The sequence below is a fragment of the Bolinopsis microptera genome, chromosome 1 (genome assembly GCF_026151205.1).
Source record: "Bolinopsis microptera isolate Bmic1 chromosome 1, MBARI_Bmic_1.0, whole genome shotgun sequence".
NCBI lineage: Eukaryota > Metazoa > Ctenophora > Tentaculata > Lobata > Bolinopsidae > Bolinopsis > Bolinopsis microptera.
Genome location: NC_087072.1, coordinates 6,997,771 through 7,018,122, shown reverse-complemented (window position 1 = coordinate 7,018,122; position 20,352 = coordinate 6,997,771). Strand labels below are relative to the sequence as shown.

At 36.4% G+C, this 20,352-nt stretch overlaps 1 protein-coding gene across 2 annotated transcripts; it reads left to right on the top strand.

Annotated features, from left to right (window-relative positions):
* The first annotated feature begins 7,278 nt into the window (after window positions 1-7,278).
* Window positions 7,279-14,593, top strand: LOC134818956 (sodium/hydrogen exchanger 8-like). 2 transcript variants are annotated; one of them, XM_063828693.1, is made up of 6 exons: window positions 7,279-8,844; window positions 8,972-9,115; window positions 9,258-9,305; window positions 10,237-10,400; window positions 11,133-11,277; window positions 12,368-12,619. In XM_063828693.1, exons 1-5 carry the CDS (start codon window positions 7,453-7,455, stop codon window positions 11,254-11,256), a joined length of 1,872 nt encoding a protein of 623 aa, XP_063684763.1. In that variant the 5' UTR covers window positions 7,279-7,452; the 3' UTR covers window positions 11,257-11,277; window positions 12,368-12,619. The 2 variants fall into 2 exon arrangements, with proteins under 2 accessions (XP_063684763.1, XP_063684772.1); XM_063828702.1 differs by lacking the exon at window positions 9,258-9,305 and having other exon boundaries at window positions 12,368-14,593.
* Window positions 14,594-20,352: the final 5,759 nt, after the last annotated feature.

Here is a 20,352-nt window from a genome sequence, read left to right as displayed (position 1 = left end):
AAATACCTCATTTCATTCATTGAAATTATTATTATTATTTATATTTGTTTTGAGACACATGATAGTCTTCGTCGGCAAATTTCTTTTCTCTATAAACAATTATCAGAAAGTGACAGTGCACTCAAAGTTCCCCTCAGCAATGGTTCACTTATCCCTGTGTTGCCCCAGGTACCTGATCACTGTGAACAGTCTATCAATGTTCCCCTCAGTAATAGGTCATCCTCGCATCTTGTTTCTGAGTTAACCCAAGAGCTATCCAAATCAGCAGAAGACAGTGAACATTCAGCAGAAATTATCAATTTGGAAAATCCCAAACACTCTGTAAATGGTGACAATGATGTGACCAACTCTATCAATCCATACCAAGATTTGAGTCGAGGAGTTTTTCAGTTTGTTGACACTGCCAAGTTAGATATAGAAACCCACTATACTCATAAGTTTGAGAATAGGGCAGTTGCATATTACGGGGACTTTCCCTACGCTTACAATGGAGGCTTTCATAACACAAGGCCAGTAGCAGACAATCCATACCTAAAGTCTATTTTAGAACGCTTACGCTCACAGTTCCCAAAATTGAAATTCAATAGTGCTATGATTACCAAGTATAGAAATGGTCAGCAAGGAATTCCCTTTCACTCGGATGACGAGAGGTCAATTTCACCAGGCTCCATGATCTCCACCATCTCTTTAGGGGCTACTAGAGTCCTAAGCTTCAGATCCAAACTTAGAGCTCATATTGCTGACCTCACCCTCTCCCATGGTGACATAATGAATATGACCAGACAATCCCAGACCAGCTTTGAACACAGCCTCATCCAGGACAAGTCTGAAACCATGAGAATAAGCATTACTCTGCGCCTAATTGATGGCAGCGCAACCTTATCTACTCTGTCTGATGTTTCCAGTCAAGTTAAGAACACTGAACCCTCGGCCCCTAAGACTAGATCAATAGAACATTCTGGTAAATCTTTGTGTGTCTACATTAGCTCTAGTATGTTCTCCAAATTAGAGGGAGAAAAGCTATCGTCCAAACATCATGAGGCACATGTATTCAGCTACCCTGGTGCCACAGCCAATGCAATCAATGAACGGTTTCAATCAGATGTAAGAAAAGACACTCTTAATACCAATAATGTGAAAAGCATTGTACTTATGTGTGGTACAAATGACGTGGACTCTATCCTGAACAGCCCTCGCAACATGAGGACTAAACTTCTGTGCCCTGATAGTTTTTCTTGTGATGCTAGAGCTCTTGACTTTACAAACAATTGTATTGAAAAACTTGTACTTTTCCTTCACAAGTGGGCACCTGGAGCTGATATTAAAATTGTTAACTTATTACCTCGGGAGAGTTTCTCCAGAAACAAGGTTATAACTGATATCAATGAGTGTATATCAAATCTGCAAAGAAAATACACCTATGTAAAACTGCTCTCAACCGAGACAAATCGTTTCTTGTTTAGTGATAAGAAAGGCTTTAGAAAATCGTCATTTTTTAGTAGTTATGGAGAGGATAATGTCCATCTCAATGATTATGGCATAGTTAAATTAGCAAGGCACTTGAAGTATCATGCACACCATTAGAATACTGCTGAATACTGACATAACACTCCTACCATCAGTTTTATTTTTACAGTACGACATCCAGACAAATACAACCTGCTTTTATTCTGTTTTTTAGTTTAAACACAACTTTACAACTTTTATTCATTCCATTGTGAATTAATAAGATTCACAAGATGACAAATTTTAATAATGCAGCTGATAGGTTTCACAACCTCTGCATTGGTCATTGTAACATTCAAGGAGGGCTTCTCAATTTAGCTAAAAGTAATGAACTTTCTCAACTTATTAGAGATCATAAATTAGACATACTTTCCCTAAATGAGATGAATCTTAATGATACTATTGACACAGACACCATAAATATTCCTTCCTCCTTCAACCTTATGCGATGCGACAGGCCAAACAGTTCTAGGGGTGGTTGTGGCTTAATGATAAACAAAAAACTAGCTTACACAGAATTAGTTATGGATAGTAAGCTTGATAACATTGAAGCATTATGGGTGAAGCTTAAGAATAGCAAGATCAATGTTTGCTGCTTCTATCGCTCTGGAAATTATTGCAGTGTTGATAACTTTATTGAATACATTCATTTTTGCATGAAAAAATTGAATGGGAAAAAGGTTATCTGGATTGGGGATATAAACATTGACCAGAATAATATCTCATCCACCCAGTACAAAAAATTAGATATGACCTTGAGATGTTACAATCTAGTTCAAACCATTCAAGGGATAACTAGAGTTGCTAAACGTGGAGACAATGTTACCCAGACTACTATTGATGTAATATTCACTAACTGTTATGCAGATTTTGTCCAATCTTCTGTTCTTGATGAACGTATTGGAGATCATCAAGCTATTATGTGTGAGATAGATTGTAAAGTCAGTTAAACAAAAATTTCAGTTAAACAAAAATTTCAATTTTATGCCATTTATTACAGATTAAACAAGTTTACAATAAATCAATTTGATATTTAACAGAATCCTAATTCAATGGGCAGTATGGTTGTCACTCTTTAAATAGATTAGATATAGGTTGACGGGGCAAAGGAGTGTGCGTGCTGTTCGCTATTGCTCACACCAAACGGCAACCTAGTAAATGTTTTGTATGAACACCGGTCTCCATCACGATACAAAATTAGGATTTTGGAATTTATTTTATAACCTACAAGGAGTGGAGGTATCGGTGTGGTGCATTAATAGAGTGACAGCCTACTGATTTAGAGTTGTGTTTAAGTGAGCATAATGGGTGTGTTTTTGGATCTAATGGCAACTTTAAAATTTGTTCTTTTAATCATTTATTAAATATCAGTTTAAAAATATATAAATCTGGAATCTGTTCACTCTGTGAACCAGTCCTATAAAAATTTCAAAACCCTCCTAAATTAAATATTAAAAACGTCTCAGTAATGGAAATAGTCATACAATTAAGAAATTAACCAAATTCTTAATATCTACCTAAGAGAAAAATACCTACCTAAGTCAATTTCTACCTGTAATACACTAAATATTAGGTTAAATACATAGGTGGTGGAGTCAGCACACATTTACCAAAATCAAATTTGTTTAATAGGAGGAGCCTGTGGGCCGAGATCACTGGATTAAATTTGATGAAGGGGATTGTTTTCAAATGACAGCTGCATTATGTCATAATCGCTTGTGGTCCATGCCGAATCATTATAAGCATGTTGCAGCTTTAGAAGTGCCTTTTTCAGGCGACTTTTAGCAAGGCTAATCTTGTAGGAGTAGTCAAAGAGCTTAAGTTTAGGTGCAATTGTGTTCCAAATTTTGGTGGATCTTGATATAAAGTCATTAGATGGGAGTTGTGAAATGATAGTGGTTTCCTTTCTAAAAGATGACTGATAATGCTGTTGCAGTGATGCTGGGCACCTTAGTTTTAGTATTTTAAAAACTTCCATAAATGTGTGATATGTATATAAATTTTTGAAAGCCAGGATGTTTTGTTGCTTGAAAAGTGGTTTACAGTGCTCTAGTTGGAAGAATGTATGGTCAAGTGCCTGGCTGTCAAACTCTCTTGTTCTTGCACATGTAAGGAACTTGTTAAGGTATGCCTCTTTGTCACCAAAGAGGACCCGTACACAGTGCCTATAGCTCCTAAATTTGAGAAGGTTGAAATTAGAAATTATTGTAAACGTAATGTTAAACAATTCTTAGACTATCTAGATACCTGTTCTGATTACAGTCCACTATTGGAAAGTACAGATGTTGAAGCTATCACTGCTGGCCTTTGTCATCATATTGAACAGGCATATGCAACCTTCTTCCCTTGCAAGACCATAGAAAAGCATGAAAAGTTCATACATAAACCTTCTACTGAACTTTTAAATGCCATTAATCATACACATTTTCTTCTAAAAAAATTCCGTAAAAAGAAGGATAAGAGAGACAATGGAAATTGCAATAAATGTGGTACATGTAGCAAATGTATAAAGTGTAATGAGGCCTGGGATTGCTACAAGATTCAGAGAAATATTAGAAATAAATTAGCTAAAACCTGCAAAAAGGCTAATGTAATCGATGATCTACAAGTTAAAAGTGCCAAGAATGATCTTAAAGGGATATGGAAAACTATCAAACTGGCATCAAATATGACCCCTGGTACAACTAATTGTCAAACTATCAATGAGAATGATCCTGAGCTATTTAACTTTCATTTTGCAAATGTTGGATCAAGATTACAAAATCAGGCCCCCAATATTGAAAGAGTTAGTTTTACTGATTTTTTACCTCCTAGAACTTCTAATATCTCATTTGATAGATTCCAAGAAATAAATGAAACTGATATCCTAATGTATGTCGAAACGCTCAAGAATGACAAGGCCTCATATGACAATGTGCCTCTATTTTTACTTAAGCAAGCTGTACCACACATAGTTGAGCCACTGACCCACATTGTCAATCTGAGCCTTAATACAGGTGTTGTACCAACCCTTTGTAAAAAAGCTAGAGTAACTCCCATCCATAAGGCAGGAATGAAAGATGATCCTAATAATTACAGGCCAATATCCATCCTTCCACTTGTAGGAAAACTTATAGAATACTTTGTCGGCAAGCAACTCACTGATTACATGGAAGAGAACAAACTTTTCATCCGGCATCAATATGGCTTTCGGAAAAATCACTCCACAACTTATCTGATGTACGATCTGATGGACGAAATATATATGAGTAAATCTAAGTCTTATAAACCAGGAATCATCTTTCTTGATCTTAAGAAGGCCTTTGACACAGTGAATCATGAAATATTGCTTCAAAAATTGGCATATTATGGAATTGGTGGCATTGCTTTAACCTGGTTTAAGAACTTCTTATCTTGTAGATATCAATGCACTAGGATCAATGGCAATCTAAGCTCATTTTTAGAAGTTCTGAGTGGTGTACCACAAGGAAGCATCATTGGGCCTATATTATTTAGTATCTTCATAAATGACATCATTTATGCCTGTAACCTATCTAAGCCCTTTCTATTTGCAGATGATGGTGCACTATTCTTTGATCAAACCTGCAGAAGCACATTTATAAACATGAAAATAGAACTTATGACAATCTTTAAATGGCTCAGTGTTAATAAATTATCACTCAATGAAAAGAAGACTGAATTCCTATTGTTTGATTCTGTTGACCAACATGATGAAATAACGATTGATTGTAATGAGGTAACTTTCACAATCAAGGAGTGCAAAGAGACAAAATATCTTGGCCTCATTCTAGATAGTAAATTAAACTTCAAAAGCCATGTAGATTATATTATTAGGAAGGTCATGAAGAGAATTGGTGCCATGTATAGAAGTAAAGCACTGCTACCCATTAAATATAGGAAAATGTTTGCCAATGCACTCATGTTGCCACAATTCGATTATTTAGACACGATCTATTGTAGAGCTGGCAAGACAAAACTTGCTGAACTTGACACTCTGTACAAAAAGGTAGCCAAAATAGCTCTCAACGTTCCAAAAACAGAGAGCAGCCTTAATGTTTATAGAGACATGAAATGGTTACCACTCCATCTTAGACGACAACTTCATCTGTCAAATTATATGTTTAGAATCATCCATGACAATTGTCCTACAAACTTTATGAACAAATTTAGTTACACATCAGGAGGTAGTAGGAGCGGCGAAAGCTGCAACCTTTATGTCAATAGATCAACATCACATAAAAACTTTCAATACTTGGGGGCAAAATGTTGGAATAATGTTCCAACAGATCTACGAAATCTGCCCGATGTTAAAAGCTTTAGTGATTCGTATAAGAAACAGCTACTATCATCTATAACAACAGACCCTAATTATACCGTCGACAATTCATATGACAAATTTTACACTGCAATCATAGTCGCTGATAACTAAGTAACTTCTAATTCTTTTAAATCTGAGGCATATATAATTGATGTATCGAAAAGATATTCCCTTTTTTACCACCTTACCATTCTGATTGATTTTGCACATGACTGACATGTTTTAACTGGAGAAGGGGTTCCCACAGTGGTAGTTTTATAAACCACTTTTAATTTATTGACCTATTATACTTAGTGGTAGTTTTATAGACCACATTTAATTTATTAACTTATCATACTTAGTATTTTTTTTGGTGACTGTATCACCCAGTTTTAACATTTGATAATTGTACAGTTTATTGACGACACATTGACTGAATGTTATTTTATATTCTAATTTATATTCTAGATATTTTATTTATTTTACAACAGACGACAACTTCCTGTTTTTTCTTTTCTTCTATATTAGTTACTCATATCTCTTGTACAGACTTTTTTCAAGGACGTTGACAAATGATACTCACATTAGGCATTCATTATTGCATCTAAATTATTTCACTTGCATTAGGCTTAGAAATTTATTCTCTGGTCAACAGATTTCAAATGTTTAATTAATTTGTAGTATGACAGTAAGGTATATAAGAAGTTATTTAATTTTGCTTGGGCTATTATATTGACTAGGTATTGAGGTTTAATGATGATATGGAATTTGAATTCTATATAAATTTACACTATGTGGTTGGGGCATTTTGCATAGTAAATATGGTTACTACTCATATATATCATATTATTTGATTGGTATTCGATTTCTGATTATTTCTCTAGGAATATGATTATTATATCTCAATTTGGCTTTAGGTAGGGTGCCCCGCTAAAAGAACTGGATTCTTCCAGGAAGCATCCCGTGCACAGAGCTTGGTCTACATATATATTAAATTATTAACCATTCATTCTGTATGTGCACGAAAATTTATTTCAATCAAAATAGATGAACATATTATAAAGATTTCAAATTAATCCTGGAAGCAATGGACCATTTCTGTTTCCGGTGTCAATTGCATCACTCGATTTGATTGAATGTATCCTGAATGTACCATTTTGTTTTACACTTTGAATAGGATACAACTTTTTTTATAGTATTCAACGATAGTCGTAATCCTGAGGATAATTTTGAAAGTTGATTAAATAGAATTCCGAATAATTTATAAATAATTCGGAATGATTTAGAGATGTAATGATATACAAATAGATCAATTTCGTTGGGTTCTGATTAATTTGGGGTCATGAACAAACCAGCAACGAGGGATAAGTCAAACATCTGAAGTGTTTTGATGTTGATTTTTAAAACACACATCGACTATGCTTATTTATCTGAATTCTGTTAATGTAAGGGAGGACATCCAACTGTATTAATATTATAAACAAATTTTCAGCCAGTTAACCCATGTCAGACTACTTATAAAGGTGGCTGGGAACATTGGATTATAATACTGCAAGACAGTAGTTACAGAATACATCAACACATCTCATCGCTTTGGCTACATTATTGCTTCCAATCAGCAGAGTGAGACGTCTCTCCTCATCAGAAATATGAAAAAAATTACTGCTGTACTCTTTTTGATTGCACTTTGTACTGTCTGGGTTTTCAAAGTGGAGGGTGATGTGTCAGTAGCAACGGAAAATCAAGTCGTTTTAATTGTTGACAGTGAAAATACAACATTACTTGAGCCTGTAAAACAATCAGTTCCTGATGTTCCTGATGTTCCTGCCACTAAAGAACCTTTATCAGGGGCATTAATTGAAAAGCAAAATAGTTTCGCAATCTTCTTTATTTTGTGTGTACTGTTTTTCTCTATACTGTTGGTATACCTACTCATCAAATTTCATTTCCACTACCTACCTGAAAGCATTGGGATTGTATTCCTTGGAGCTATTATTGGTGCTTTGTTCCAGGTCCTCAACTACTTCGAACTGGCTGATTTTAAAGAAGAAGAGATGATGAGTCCCACTATCTTTTTCCTGATTATGTTACCACCAATTATTTTTGAAAGTGGTTACTCATTACACAAAGGGAACTTCTTTGCCAACTTTGGCTCCATTTTCACCTATGCCGTGCTAGGAACATCTGTTTCTGCCATCACAATTGGAAGTGGACTATTTGTGCTGGGAATGGCTGATGTCGTCTATCCATTCACACTTAAAGAAAGCTTAAGTTTTGGAGCTCTCATTTCTGCTGTGGATCCAGTCGCAACCCTGGCTATATTTCAATCAATTGATGTGCACCCAACATTATACATGTTGGTGTTTGGAGAATCAGTGCTAAATGATGCAGTTTCAATCGTAATGTGTGACTCTGTGATAAACTTTGACGATTCTACCAGTACCGCTTGGGCCGTAACACTTGGTGTTGGAAGCTTCTTGATGAAGTTCACAGTTTCCTCTCTGGTTGGTGTAATCTTTGCACTAGCTCTGGCACTTATTCTGAAATATGTGCACCTCAACAAAGTACCATCCTTAGAATTCTGCACAGTTGGATTGTTTGCATACGGACCTTATTTCCTTGCAGACGGACTTAACTATTCAGGTATCATGGCAATATTAGCAAGTGGCATAGTCATGTCCCACTATGCTCATTTCAACCTATCCCCCGTAACTCAGATCACTGTTCAACAAACCTTCAGGACATTTGCCTTCCTAGCTGAGTCTATGGTCTTTGCATATCTTGGGATGGCTATTTTCAGTTTTTCCCACAGTTTCAAGCCAGCGTTTGTTATCTGGACTCTCATATTGTGCCTTGTTGGACGAGCTATAAACATTTTCCCTATCAGTGTTATTGTGAACAAATTTCGTGAGCATCAGATAGACTTTAAGAAGCAGTTTATTATGTGGTTCTCCGGTCTCAGAGGGGCCATTGCATTCTCGCTTGCACTCCATCTTCCGTTCCCCAACGAGAAACGGAGAGTTATAGTCAGCACTACACTGGTAAGAAAACGTTTACTCATTTTTTCAATCATTGAAAAACATTAAATACCTTCTTACTCTATTTGTTGGTTGACTTATTTTCCAGAGTTTCATTTTTAAATTTTGGTCATACAATGTTCATTTTCAGGTGATAGTTCTGTTTAGCATTCTATTTTTTGGAGGTAGTACAATGCCACTTATGAAGCTGCTCCAAAACGTTGATTCTGATGATAAAATTCCCACTAAACACAAGAAGCTTCCTCAAAGTGATGATGATAGTGATGAAGATATTGTAAGTTTATAAGACGAACTGTATTAAATTGAATAGTGTATCAACTATCTAGGTGTTAAATGAGACAATAAACTTCACCATAATATATTCGATTGTCAAAGTTTAAAGTTTTGAAGATGAAAATTGACATTCCATAACCCAGACGCAGGATAAACAGCGCAAGGCACGCTTTACGAGTTTTTCGACTCATGTAAGCAGTGTAGCTTTAGTACCTCTTATCTGCTCCCCTTGCTTGTGTTCCGCTTGATTCTTGTTGCAAATTCTAATTCTCTGCCTTTGAGAAGAGTGCTGTGTGAGGCTCCTGAATACTGAGTGGATCATAAAAAACAGCAAAATGTAAAGTGTATGTGCAACATCTGCAGTATTATATCGTGTGAAAAGTGCATATATTTCTTATCTAGCAGTCGACTTGCACTGTATACTGTGATCAGCCTTTGCATCTGGTTTTAACACGAAATTCTTTCAGAGCAAACTGATTATTTGTTATCAAAATTCATACAACTAAATAGTGATTTTAAAACTTTGAGTTTTAGTAATGAAGCTATGACATATTCGATTTATTATCGCTAAACGGAGTGTTGTATCTTATATGTTAGCCGTACGTGTTATTTGATTATCTTGTGACTCAAGATTAGATTACAATGCAATGGAATGTTCACGACAGTGTGTATATCCTTTAAGTTTTTATAACTTATAGTATAGATAATTCGCTTATCATTGCTGGAGCGTGCAGTTTGCAAACCCCCAATACATCTTATTAAGTATTAACCTAAATTCCTGAAAATATCAGTGCTCATTCCAGGTGTAATATTACTTTTATATTCAAACCTATCGAAAATATGCAAATATTTCGGTACACGATCGAAGTCCAGCACAAAGCAGTCCGTTAATTCACTGTAGATACATTATCCTGGGTATCTAATACCCAGTGTAATAAGTTACACTAACAAATTTGAAGCTAAGCGCTTTTATTGCGACTTAATACTTTAAAACAACTTAAACAGATATCTGCCAAGCATGCCAGCTAATGTTTTAATGATGTCTGTACCTCTCAATATTAGCACATAACATCAAAGAACTGTAAAACCACCCTATAGCTATGCCTGACTGTTTCTCTTCAGGAGGACAGCGAGGCGGACGAGGAGTACCCCCTGTCTAAAACAATGGAGATGGGCCGGAGTATGGAGGCTAGCCAGATCCCAGGAGAGAGTGAGGATATCTGGCACGGAACCAAGGGCTTCACTGTCCTGGACAACAAATACTTCATACCTTTCTTCCGGAAAAAGTGAGTGAACACAATATTTATCTTCAAATTAGCTAAATAAATGAGGGTTATATGGTTATAAGACCCAAAATGTGGCAATCCTTTGTTAACTGATTAATGTGTATGTACTATGTATAAAGAGTGTGGTAATCAAACTACCATACAAGTTGCTCAGGTCAGCCTTTGTTAAATGTTTAACTAGATGTCACTTTACTGTCTTCCCTCTCTCTCTCCTTCCCACAGACAACTTGACAATCTGACCTTACTGTTTATTATAAGATAAATCCAATAAGAACCACTCAAGAGGCTGAAACCACAATAAAGTTGCTCATTATTACTGATTAGAAGGAGTTATTAATTTATTGTGAGATGATTGCCCTGAGAATCATGAAGATCACTAACCCTCGGCGAGTTTAATTACTCTAAGTATAGTATAAAGAGGTAATAATTAAACTAAATATCACCACCAAGAAGGTAGCCTCCTCCACAGCACCTCCCCGCCTCCTCCACAGGAGCTCCCCGTGTGGTTTCCTTAATAACGGGTCTCTATTCTCTACCTACACAATAAGCCTAACCTAGAGAACAAAAACTTAGTCTTTTTATATTCGTGGAATGTCTAGGATATAATATAGACAAATCTGAGGACTACTTTGTGTACACACTACACAGTAATGACTAATGAGTGTGTCTTTTATTCGTCCTTTTTTATGTTTATTTGTCCTTCATCATATTTTACATCTTTTAATTGTGCAGGTTTACGAAGCAGGAGATAAAAGACGCGTATACGAAGATGCAGGACCTGACTAACCAGTGGCACAGTGACGTGGAGGGAGGAAAGCTGAGTGATGAGCGGGACTGTGATGAGTCTAGTTTGTGAGGAGATGATCATGTGGCCCAGGTTCGTCGATTTTTTAAAGTTGTGGTTTTAACATCATGAACACTAGGCACAGGCACTGTAAATTGCCTTGTGGCAGCCGAAAGTTAAATTATTAGTTCGATCGTTACTTTGAGTTCTGTACAGTATTCGGGACATCAAATAAAATCTCTCGTATGACTACTGACTAGAATTATAATCATTGCTAGTCTTTGAAATTTGGCAAAGGATCGAAATTTGTAAGCTGAGTTAAATACGTTTTTGGTTCGAAATCTTTCTAGTTTATTTTAAATCTCCCTTCGTGGACATGGTATGCGTTATGTATTTAAACGATTTTTGTTGCTAATTATGATTTACCATCGAAAGTCGAGACCTTACAACCATCAAAAAATTGTGCTCCATAATTCGATTCATGCCTTCTGACCTTAAAGTTTAAAGATATAACTCGAAAAATCTATCAAATTATGTCTGGGAAGTCTTGATACCGTCGTTGATCTTTCAGAATTGTAAAATGGGTGGTTGAGATAGTTAAAATGTCCAATATTTTAAAAACATTTGCGTTTGATATTATAAGAGCTTCAACCACATTTTTGAAGGTCTTTAAAATCAATCCAGGTTCAGAACATAATATAATATATCAAGTTCATCCCACCCTTGATGAGCTACATCGTGCAATTCTTTTTATGCATGATATAAAAAGCCCAAAAAGTTTATGTGCTGTCGCATGGTGGTGCTACTACCACCGTGCTACCTGACAACGTATATTGTCAGGTACTACCACCGTGGTACCTGACAACGTATACTGTCAAACTTATTTACTGTTCTATAAACCAATTAAATCTGCACTGCCCTGCGAATTGTGTCTAAGTTATTAATATCCGGCCGGATCTAACATTGGCTGTAACATGCAATAATGAAAACAATAAATTTTTCGCGGAAAGAGTAAACAAACAGTTTTACAATCAACTTATTCAACATTACAATTAAGGCAATGTATTATGTATCTATGTATTACTTATTATGCCCGCATGGAAAATCTATAAGCCTTGTAGTCAAATACAATTGCTGTCTACTAACGATTTGTTCTATAGATTTAAAACCTGAAATTCTACAGGTCTCAGAAGAACGAGAAGAGTTTCAGAATATTTGAAAGTTATCAGCTAATAAGCTGGCGATGAGATAAGGAACACCCTGTCACGGACCTGGGATGAAACATCTTCGTCAACGCAAAGCGGAAAATAACGATACCACCAGCTATAGCAGCAGTCAACTATCTGTATGATATCACAGACGGATCTATCGGGACAGCTGTTTATTTCCAAGTTAAATTGTTATTAATATTCAAGGATATTATTATGTTGCAGTGATAAAACAGTGGATGATTTGTTTCTGAAGTTAAGTTTTCCAGATTAGTAGATCTAACACAGACCCTAATCTTGTAGTCATTTGTAGAATCTAAGGTCATAGGACACCTTCGCAATACACTTAATACTCTCAATCACGACCTAGAATATTAGTTTTCCAAACTCCCATTTGAATAACAAGCCACATGCTAGATGAAACTGAAACTCTAGTATCTTTAAGAGCTGTTCTAGTGCACTCGATCATGTTGTAAACCAGTAACCACAGATTAGATTTTATTAGCTCAACCACACGTCTGACGGTATGATGATAAAACAGGTGCGATTAGAGCCACCTTCATTATATCGGCAGATTTCGTCTTGCTAAACAAACAAAATCCAATGCAATCAGATGTCATATCAGTCCGGTAAAGTTCTAGATTGTTCCCCATTGTATCGTGACTCCTGAGTTGAATCTCCACAACTTTTCCAATCAACGAACAATAGAATACTCCAGGTGTTTTAGAAGTTACAGTGTCATTGTGCGCCAGCCCTCACACAATCTTGTGAGATTAAATTCTATATTCCACAGTGGAGTTTATATTCTATAAGGCTTACATTGTAAACCTGATAGTTGAGAACTCTGGCCGCTCTTTATTAGACTTGAAAAATGTGTTAATTTTCACACCTCAGATCAAGTAGTAGGTGTTGGTGGTCAGCTGGTTTTGCATTATGGCATACTGTTCTAGTGGTGTAGAGCTGGGAGAAATGAGAAAAGCAGGAGACTTTTATTATAATAATGTTCGGTTAAATGTATTAGTACACTGATTAATGATAATTATACATCACACTTTAGGAGCGAGCCTGAACATTTTCACCATGAAAAGTCTCCCTAGAGAGGCTCTAGACTCTATTATGCGATATATAACGAAAAACCTTCACCAAAATTCAGTACATGATACCGCAGTTCCATAACCTCACCACAATACACAAGAGTTGGTAACCCAAGTTAACCACATTTGAGAAGTAGCACTTCCCTCGCTGCAGTAAAACCATGCAAGCCAATGTGTGAAGAGCTTCAACAGACCACGTGACTGTTTATCTCTAACATACCACATTGTAAGGTTTACAGATCTGCCCTGCACTGCAGATCTGGCGCTGCTTTGTGAGCTATAAATAGAATTGAGAGTAAAAGAGCTCTTAAAGTCTTTATCTGTGTTTTAAGAGGGCTCTACTGACCCCACCCACGCCCCTGCCATAACGAGAACTAGATTAATGATCTTTGTAGTCTATCTGTGTGTGAGGGTTACAGTTATTCAAGTGTGTGTACAATGATTAATGAGTCTTTAACTTAATGATTTGAGGTTTGATGGTTATTATTCGGTGGTAGTTTTTAGAATTTCTGGTTTCTGAACATTGATTAATACTCTTGTGTAATCAAGCACATTTTGGTGAGGGCAAATTACTTAAATATAACATGTACACTGTACAATTAGTTAATGCCTAGTAGACGAATTCGATTGGAAATGAATGGACTGAATGAAATACAGCGTTACTCGCTACAATCATGTTGTTTGTTGGTTACGGATATAGTAGCAGGTACTTTGTAATTGAAAATATGATCTAGTAATTTATTATTTCGTTTATCCGTATGTTTTGTAATAATGAAAATTTAAAGTGCAGTGGGTAAACGGAGAACAACATGATTTATTGGAGGACAGGATTTGTTTAACCGTGATTAAAGAGTTGGTAACACTGTTGGTAACACTGTTGGTAACACTGTTGGTAAATACATAATAATGTTTAATTATAATTATGTTTTCAATATGTTGCTGAGTGTCGATAAGCTAGGTGTTACGTTAATTTTTCAAAGATAAGATAAATTGCTGATTATTATTTTTTGTATAATAAATTTTTGAAATTGTATTACAATATAGTGATTTTGTTCAAGAGTGATTGTACACAAAGATCTAATTGTAAATTGTTTTAATCATTGTTAACTGATTGTATTATTTTCTAACCATACAACTCACTTATGTCAGCTCAGTGAGATGAAAAATTTGCCACAAATCACAGTATCAGTAAACAGTATCAGTATCAGTAAATCTTACCGCCGATATTGGCTGTAAATTTGACAGAAAACGTAGGTCGTAGAGATAAGTTTCGCCTTTTTTCGATCAGTGATTACGTTGTCTAAATTATAATCGGTAAGTAGATAAAGGACGATAAAGACGATCACCTAAAATATGCACTTTAAAAAGATAAGATTGCATAATCTCCAGGTTTATTACAATTGGTTCACCGTCGTGTTGCGATTAAGAAAACTGGTAAGTATCTCTATTTCCTTTCTTATGAATAAATTTATCGTGTATATAATATTAGAAGAGAGTGTAAAAGGATATGTTAAACATTATTCCTATAAAAGAACGCTCTTTCATGAGGCCAGAGGCGTTGTCCCTTTGGAAGTCTAGTTGGTACGTCATACTATCATGAGGTTTCTCTTTACATAAACGGACATAAAGCTTATCATAATCAATTATATTGTCTATTATATTGTCTTAGACTGAGGTAAACTGTCTTACACAGCATGAGATGCAGTAATATTACCCAAAATAAAATGCCTCTCAGCCTCAGTTGCGAAACATATTACATCCTCATTGCTATATGATGCAATCCGAAAAACTGAAATCATTCCCTTTATGCCTTAAAGAGATCTGTATTAGTGTACTATATACTCAATATACACACAGGTATTTGGTCCAGAATCTACTATACCCTAACTGTAATAGCCCTGCCCCACCCTCACATAACATGCGTCATACTTCTCTCACACAGGAACAATCTGGATGATAATTATAGCTTAATAGCTTTATAATTACTGTAATTACCGAATTTGTGCTGTGGTAAAGTTGACCACCCAATATTATCATCTAGCTATTAGGATAGCCCTGTGCTATAATAATACTCCTGTACACGTTTTAACTCAGAGGCTGGACATGCTTCTAAATTTTATAGTTCTATTGTGCAACACTAAAATTGTGTACGACGAGCTAGAACAATAGTAACTAAAAGTACTTATACAATACACACACGTCATCACTAAATCCTTAATGGTTCCTAAATTCTTAATGCTCTAATGCAGGCGAATGAGATCGTAGCTGATATAAAATAATGATTCTTAATCTGTCATAAAGATCGTGGGAAAGGGTAAATCACATTCCTGTAAGGGCATATTCTTGTGATAGTAAGAGTGTGTGGAACAGTAAATGATTCTAGTTGTTAAAATTTAAACCGTGGTTATTGTAAGAAAAGACATATTACGAAAGAATCCTTGCAAAAGAGGACGGTCGATGGTGATTGCGATCCATCCTTATCGCCTTACTCATACACAGGGTCCGGGTCTTTTGGGCGTGAGATTCTAATGCGTGAGACTTTAGGGTGTGGGACTCTAGAGTGTGAGACTCTAGGGTGTGAGACTCTAGGGTGTGAGACTCTAGGGTGTGAGACTCTAGGGTGTGAGACTCTAGAGTGTGAGACTCCGGACACCTCAGTCCTCTATCCGCTAACTAATAAATAATATACTGTAAGGGTGTAAAATTAGAAAATTTTAGGAAACTTATACACTTTTAAACAACATCTCAATTCTCATTAGCAAACAGAACAAACCTGCTGCTTTCTTCGCTACAAACCACCAAACAAGGAGTAATGATAACGTACCATGTTCATACTTTGTTTAAAGTGCGGGAACACAGCAGGAACACTCTCTACACACTCCTATACTCCAGGGTATACAATGTGTATACTCCAGGGTATACTCCTATACTCCAGGGTATACTCCCTATACTCCAGGGTATACAATGTGTATACTCTCTACACACTCCTATACTCCAGGGTATACTCCCTATACTCCAGGGTATACAATGTGTATACTCTCTACGCACTCCTATACTCCAGGGTATACAATGTGTATACTCCAGGGTATACTTCAGGGTATACTCCAGGGTATACAATGTGTATTGTAGAAACTGCTCCCTCCCCTGGGTCTAATAAGAGAATACAGTGCAATTAAGTTATTACAGTGTAATTAGAGTACAATGTAATTACATTTGTACACTGTAATTACATTTGTACACGGTATTGATACCATCCTGTACTATCGTTATCCCATTATTATTGGTATGTGGGGGTAAAGTCCATTTCCTGGTGGTTTAGAATACCGGAACGTTGCCGGCATCTTTGCTCTAAACTTGACCCCAATGTTCGGCATAGAAAATTTGTTCAGTGTCCAATAATGTCTAGATTAATGCCCGAGAAAGAGATGCATTTACAGTTTCTGCTGCTCACAACTCCACTGCGACCAAGTGTAATACACCAACTATATACACCTTGTATTCGGACTGCATCGTGTCATTATTTTCACGAACATTAGCCCCCATTATAAGCTCGTCCCTCATGTCCCTTTAGCGAGCCTCACAGAGCTGTTAACGAGCCTCACAGAGCAGTCAGTGCGTGTACAACATGACAGTAAACACGTGCTCCCCCCTCATTAGTCAGACACTCCTCTCAATGTGAAATTACCATCTCTTCCAGGTCTCATCATTCAGATTGAACTTTGCTCCAGGTTTAAATGTACGTTATCATATCATTGTATTGGAGCACGATACAGGCTACAGCTTCAATACTTTATTGTTGATAAAAACGGTCTTTTCCTTACAATTTGGTTCAGGAAGGTGGCAAGGGAAAGTACTTCAAATTGAATACGTGATTAAGAATTGCAATTACAATGTCTCAATGTTCCTCTATATAATCTCCCATAAATTTAGATTTCCTAGTTCTCCAACTATAAACTCCTGCTGTACTAAAACCAAAAAGGGTAACCTGCCATCCAATAGGCCCACTCCTAAGTATCCCCATATAGTATAAACAATTTCCCACTCTCTCTAGCAATCTCTAAACAATTCCTAAACTATCCTCCTTGTATGTAACCAAAACAGAGGTGTTAAAATGAACCCTCTGATAATCAAAACAGAGATGTTAAAATGAACTCTCTGCTCCCCAAAACAGAGGTGTTTGGGTGTAATCAGTTTTACACATAGCTATTGTGTAAAAATTACACTAGCGTAATAATTCGGAACCCCCGGTCCCCCCCCCCCCCCCCTCAGCTGATTACGTAATATGTGAACGACCCCTCAACTTAAAATATAGAAACCAACGTTAATCAAGATCAGAATATAAACAGTTTCAAGTCTATTGCCATTAGGGCTCCACTTCTCGCGATCTCCTCTGCTCATCTGTTGCTCCGTCTTCCCTTCGTATTCTTCTCCGTCCTTCTTCACGGTCCTTTCTTATCAGGCGTCTATCTTTACTGTGTCCACCGATTCATTGTTGTAATAAAGTGTTAGACTATGACCGAAAATGTCATTTTGGCAACTGCCAAAATGACTATACAACATTGTCACATTGTATTGGACATAGCTATCTAGCTTCAATAATCAATACCTTTTCATCACATTGTAAAGCAGCGCATCTCATTGGTTTTGACTCTTAAAGTATTTGTGTAACCTATTTCACAACTAACTGTTCGGACAAGAACAATAGTGAAAGTATGTGTGTAACCTATTTCACAACTAACTGTTCGGACAAGAACAATAGTGAAAGTATGTGTGTAACCTATTTCAACACTAACTGTTCGGACAAGAACAATAGTGACTAGTGAGTTCCGGGGAAACACAACTGTGTTGAACACTTCACAGACAATAAAAGCAGTTATTTAGAATAAAGGTTAAATGTAGTTATAATTACAAGTACAAAACCCACCAATAATTTTCATCGTAATCAACCGAAAAAGTTAATCTGCATGCGTATTCTGTCTTCTTCACTAGTTTGTCCATCGTCCAATGGGCTCTATTTCATTCAATACTCGTACTATCCACTTCATTCAAAAAGTTTTAGAATTCTCAAATCAGCCTGAACTTTCAAAAGCAAACGCTAATAAGGTCTAAATTAAGTCCCAGTAGCCTCGCATGTGAGTGTGCACTAATTCAACACAATCTCATGTCTGTGATTATTGATCATGTGACACTAATTAAAGTAGCTAGGTGTATTAACTAAGTGTACTAATCAAAGTAATTATGTTATTAAAGGATCTGTTTGAGTGTTTGTCTCCCTATAATAACCCTGTTGACACTCGAGATGTACTCTCACTATCTTACTTGGTACACAGGAGCTGTGCTTTAGTTCACCGGTCACATGTGGTAGGTTTCAGCAACAGATAGGTTTCTGGTTACTTCACAGGTCTTCTATCTGTACTCCTGTTTTATCAGACATGTCTGATTTCCTCTTCTACTCGAGTGTGATCGCACTCCAGGTTTTGTAGTAATGAGTAACACTAAAAGTTTTGAGAAGGGAGTGGTCACACAAGCTAAGTACAAGTACAGCTCAACATTCCAGGTATTAAAACACCGTGAAATGAGTATAATTGAGTGATTAGCAGTGATCTGTTGTTATTATCAGAGAGAACAGCACGCACAACACCTGGTGGAGTATGACAGAGTGCTACCTCCTGGAGAAGTGTGGAGTGCAGCTGTAGCCGCCCCACTCGTAGAGTAGACAGTGTCAGCAGGCACCCCTCAATTAGGTTGTGTAGTAGATACCCGACCCCTCAATAACATTTAGCAATACTGCAGTTTGCTAGTAATGTAAATTAGGGATTAATTATAAGCGGATGTTTACAATGCTCATCAAAATAGTTTGGTAAACATGCTAGCAATTAGCATATCCTTCATGAATACTTTCATTAATAACCGCCGGTTTACATACATATTTATTAACGTGAATTATTGAATAGAAATATAGACCACCGGTTTACTTTAAATATTGTGTCCCAATATACTGCCCAGACATATTATGATAGCGGCTTAAGATATTGCAAAACAAACCCCAGTCAACAGTCAACGTGTAATCAATAAGTTCAACCATCTGTACAGTACAGTTACTTTTAGAATCACGTGTACTTTCATCTCTCCTCGGTAAGCAAGTTTTGACTTTTGGTTATTTTATTTACTCTTGGTCTTTTACTGTAAACATTCTTCACGTCAAACGTACCATACCTATTATTATGCGAATCAAGGCTAAAGAAGTAATACTGGGTGCGCACATCTCCAACAGTTTCAACATGGTTAATGTATACATGTAATTAGTGAGCCACTCTAAACATGATAATGAAACGTAAGAGAAAATGTCTAGACTTTGGTGCGATCCCTTCAACCATAAAGTTAAGGTCTTAGAGTGCATTTTACAAACATTGCTGAATTGTCTGAATTCCGTTGGCTTTGTCGTTACTTAGATCGAATAGACATTAGACACGTTGAAATTTTAAATACATGTGATTTTCCCAGCGAAAGATTATCCTGAATTCTAATTACGCGACTGATATCCTTGGTAATTGATCTTGGCTCGTGTCATCAGTTTTACGAGAATTAGATTCTAGTGCAGTCAGTGCAAATGGGGTAAGCATTTGCAAAATTACTGGTTTACTCGCAATCAGATATAGATAAGACACGTTCACCTTTCACTAATTCAATTTTGGAGAAATTCCGACAGGAGTTGGAATGGATGCGAAATGCGAATGCCCAGACCTTGAAATATAATCTATTAATAGAGGCAATTTATTCTCAATATTTATGGCACGCTGGCCCCCATCTATATCTGACCGTTTTAGAGTGGTTCGGTGTTTGGTAAATAATGATTGCAGTAGTTG

Coding starts and splice junctions, on each gene's coding strand:
- LOC134818956 (XM_063828693.1), top strand. CDS start 7,453: ATGAAAAAAATTACTGCTGTACTCTTTTTGATTGCACTTTGTACTGTC. Junction 8,845..8,971: donor TTATAGTCAGCACTACACTG/GTAAGAAAACGT, acceptor GTTCATTTTCAG/GTGATAGTTCTGTTTAGCAT. Junction 10,401..11,132: donor ATACCTTTCTTCCGGAAAAA/GTGAGTGAACAC, acceptor TTAATTGTGCAG/GTTTACGAAGCAGGAGATAA.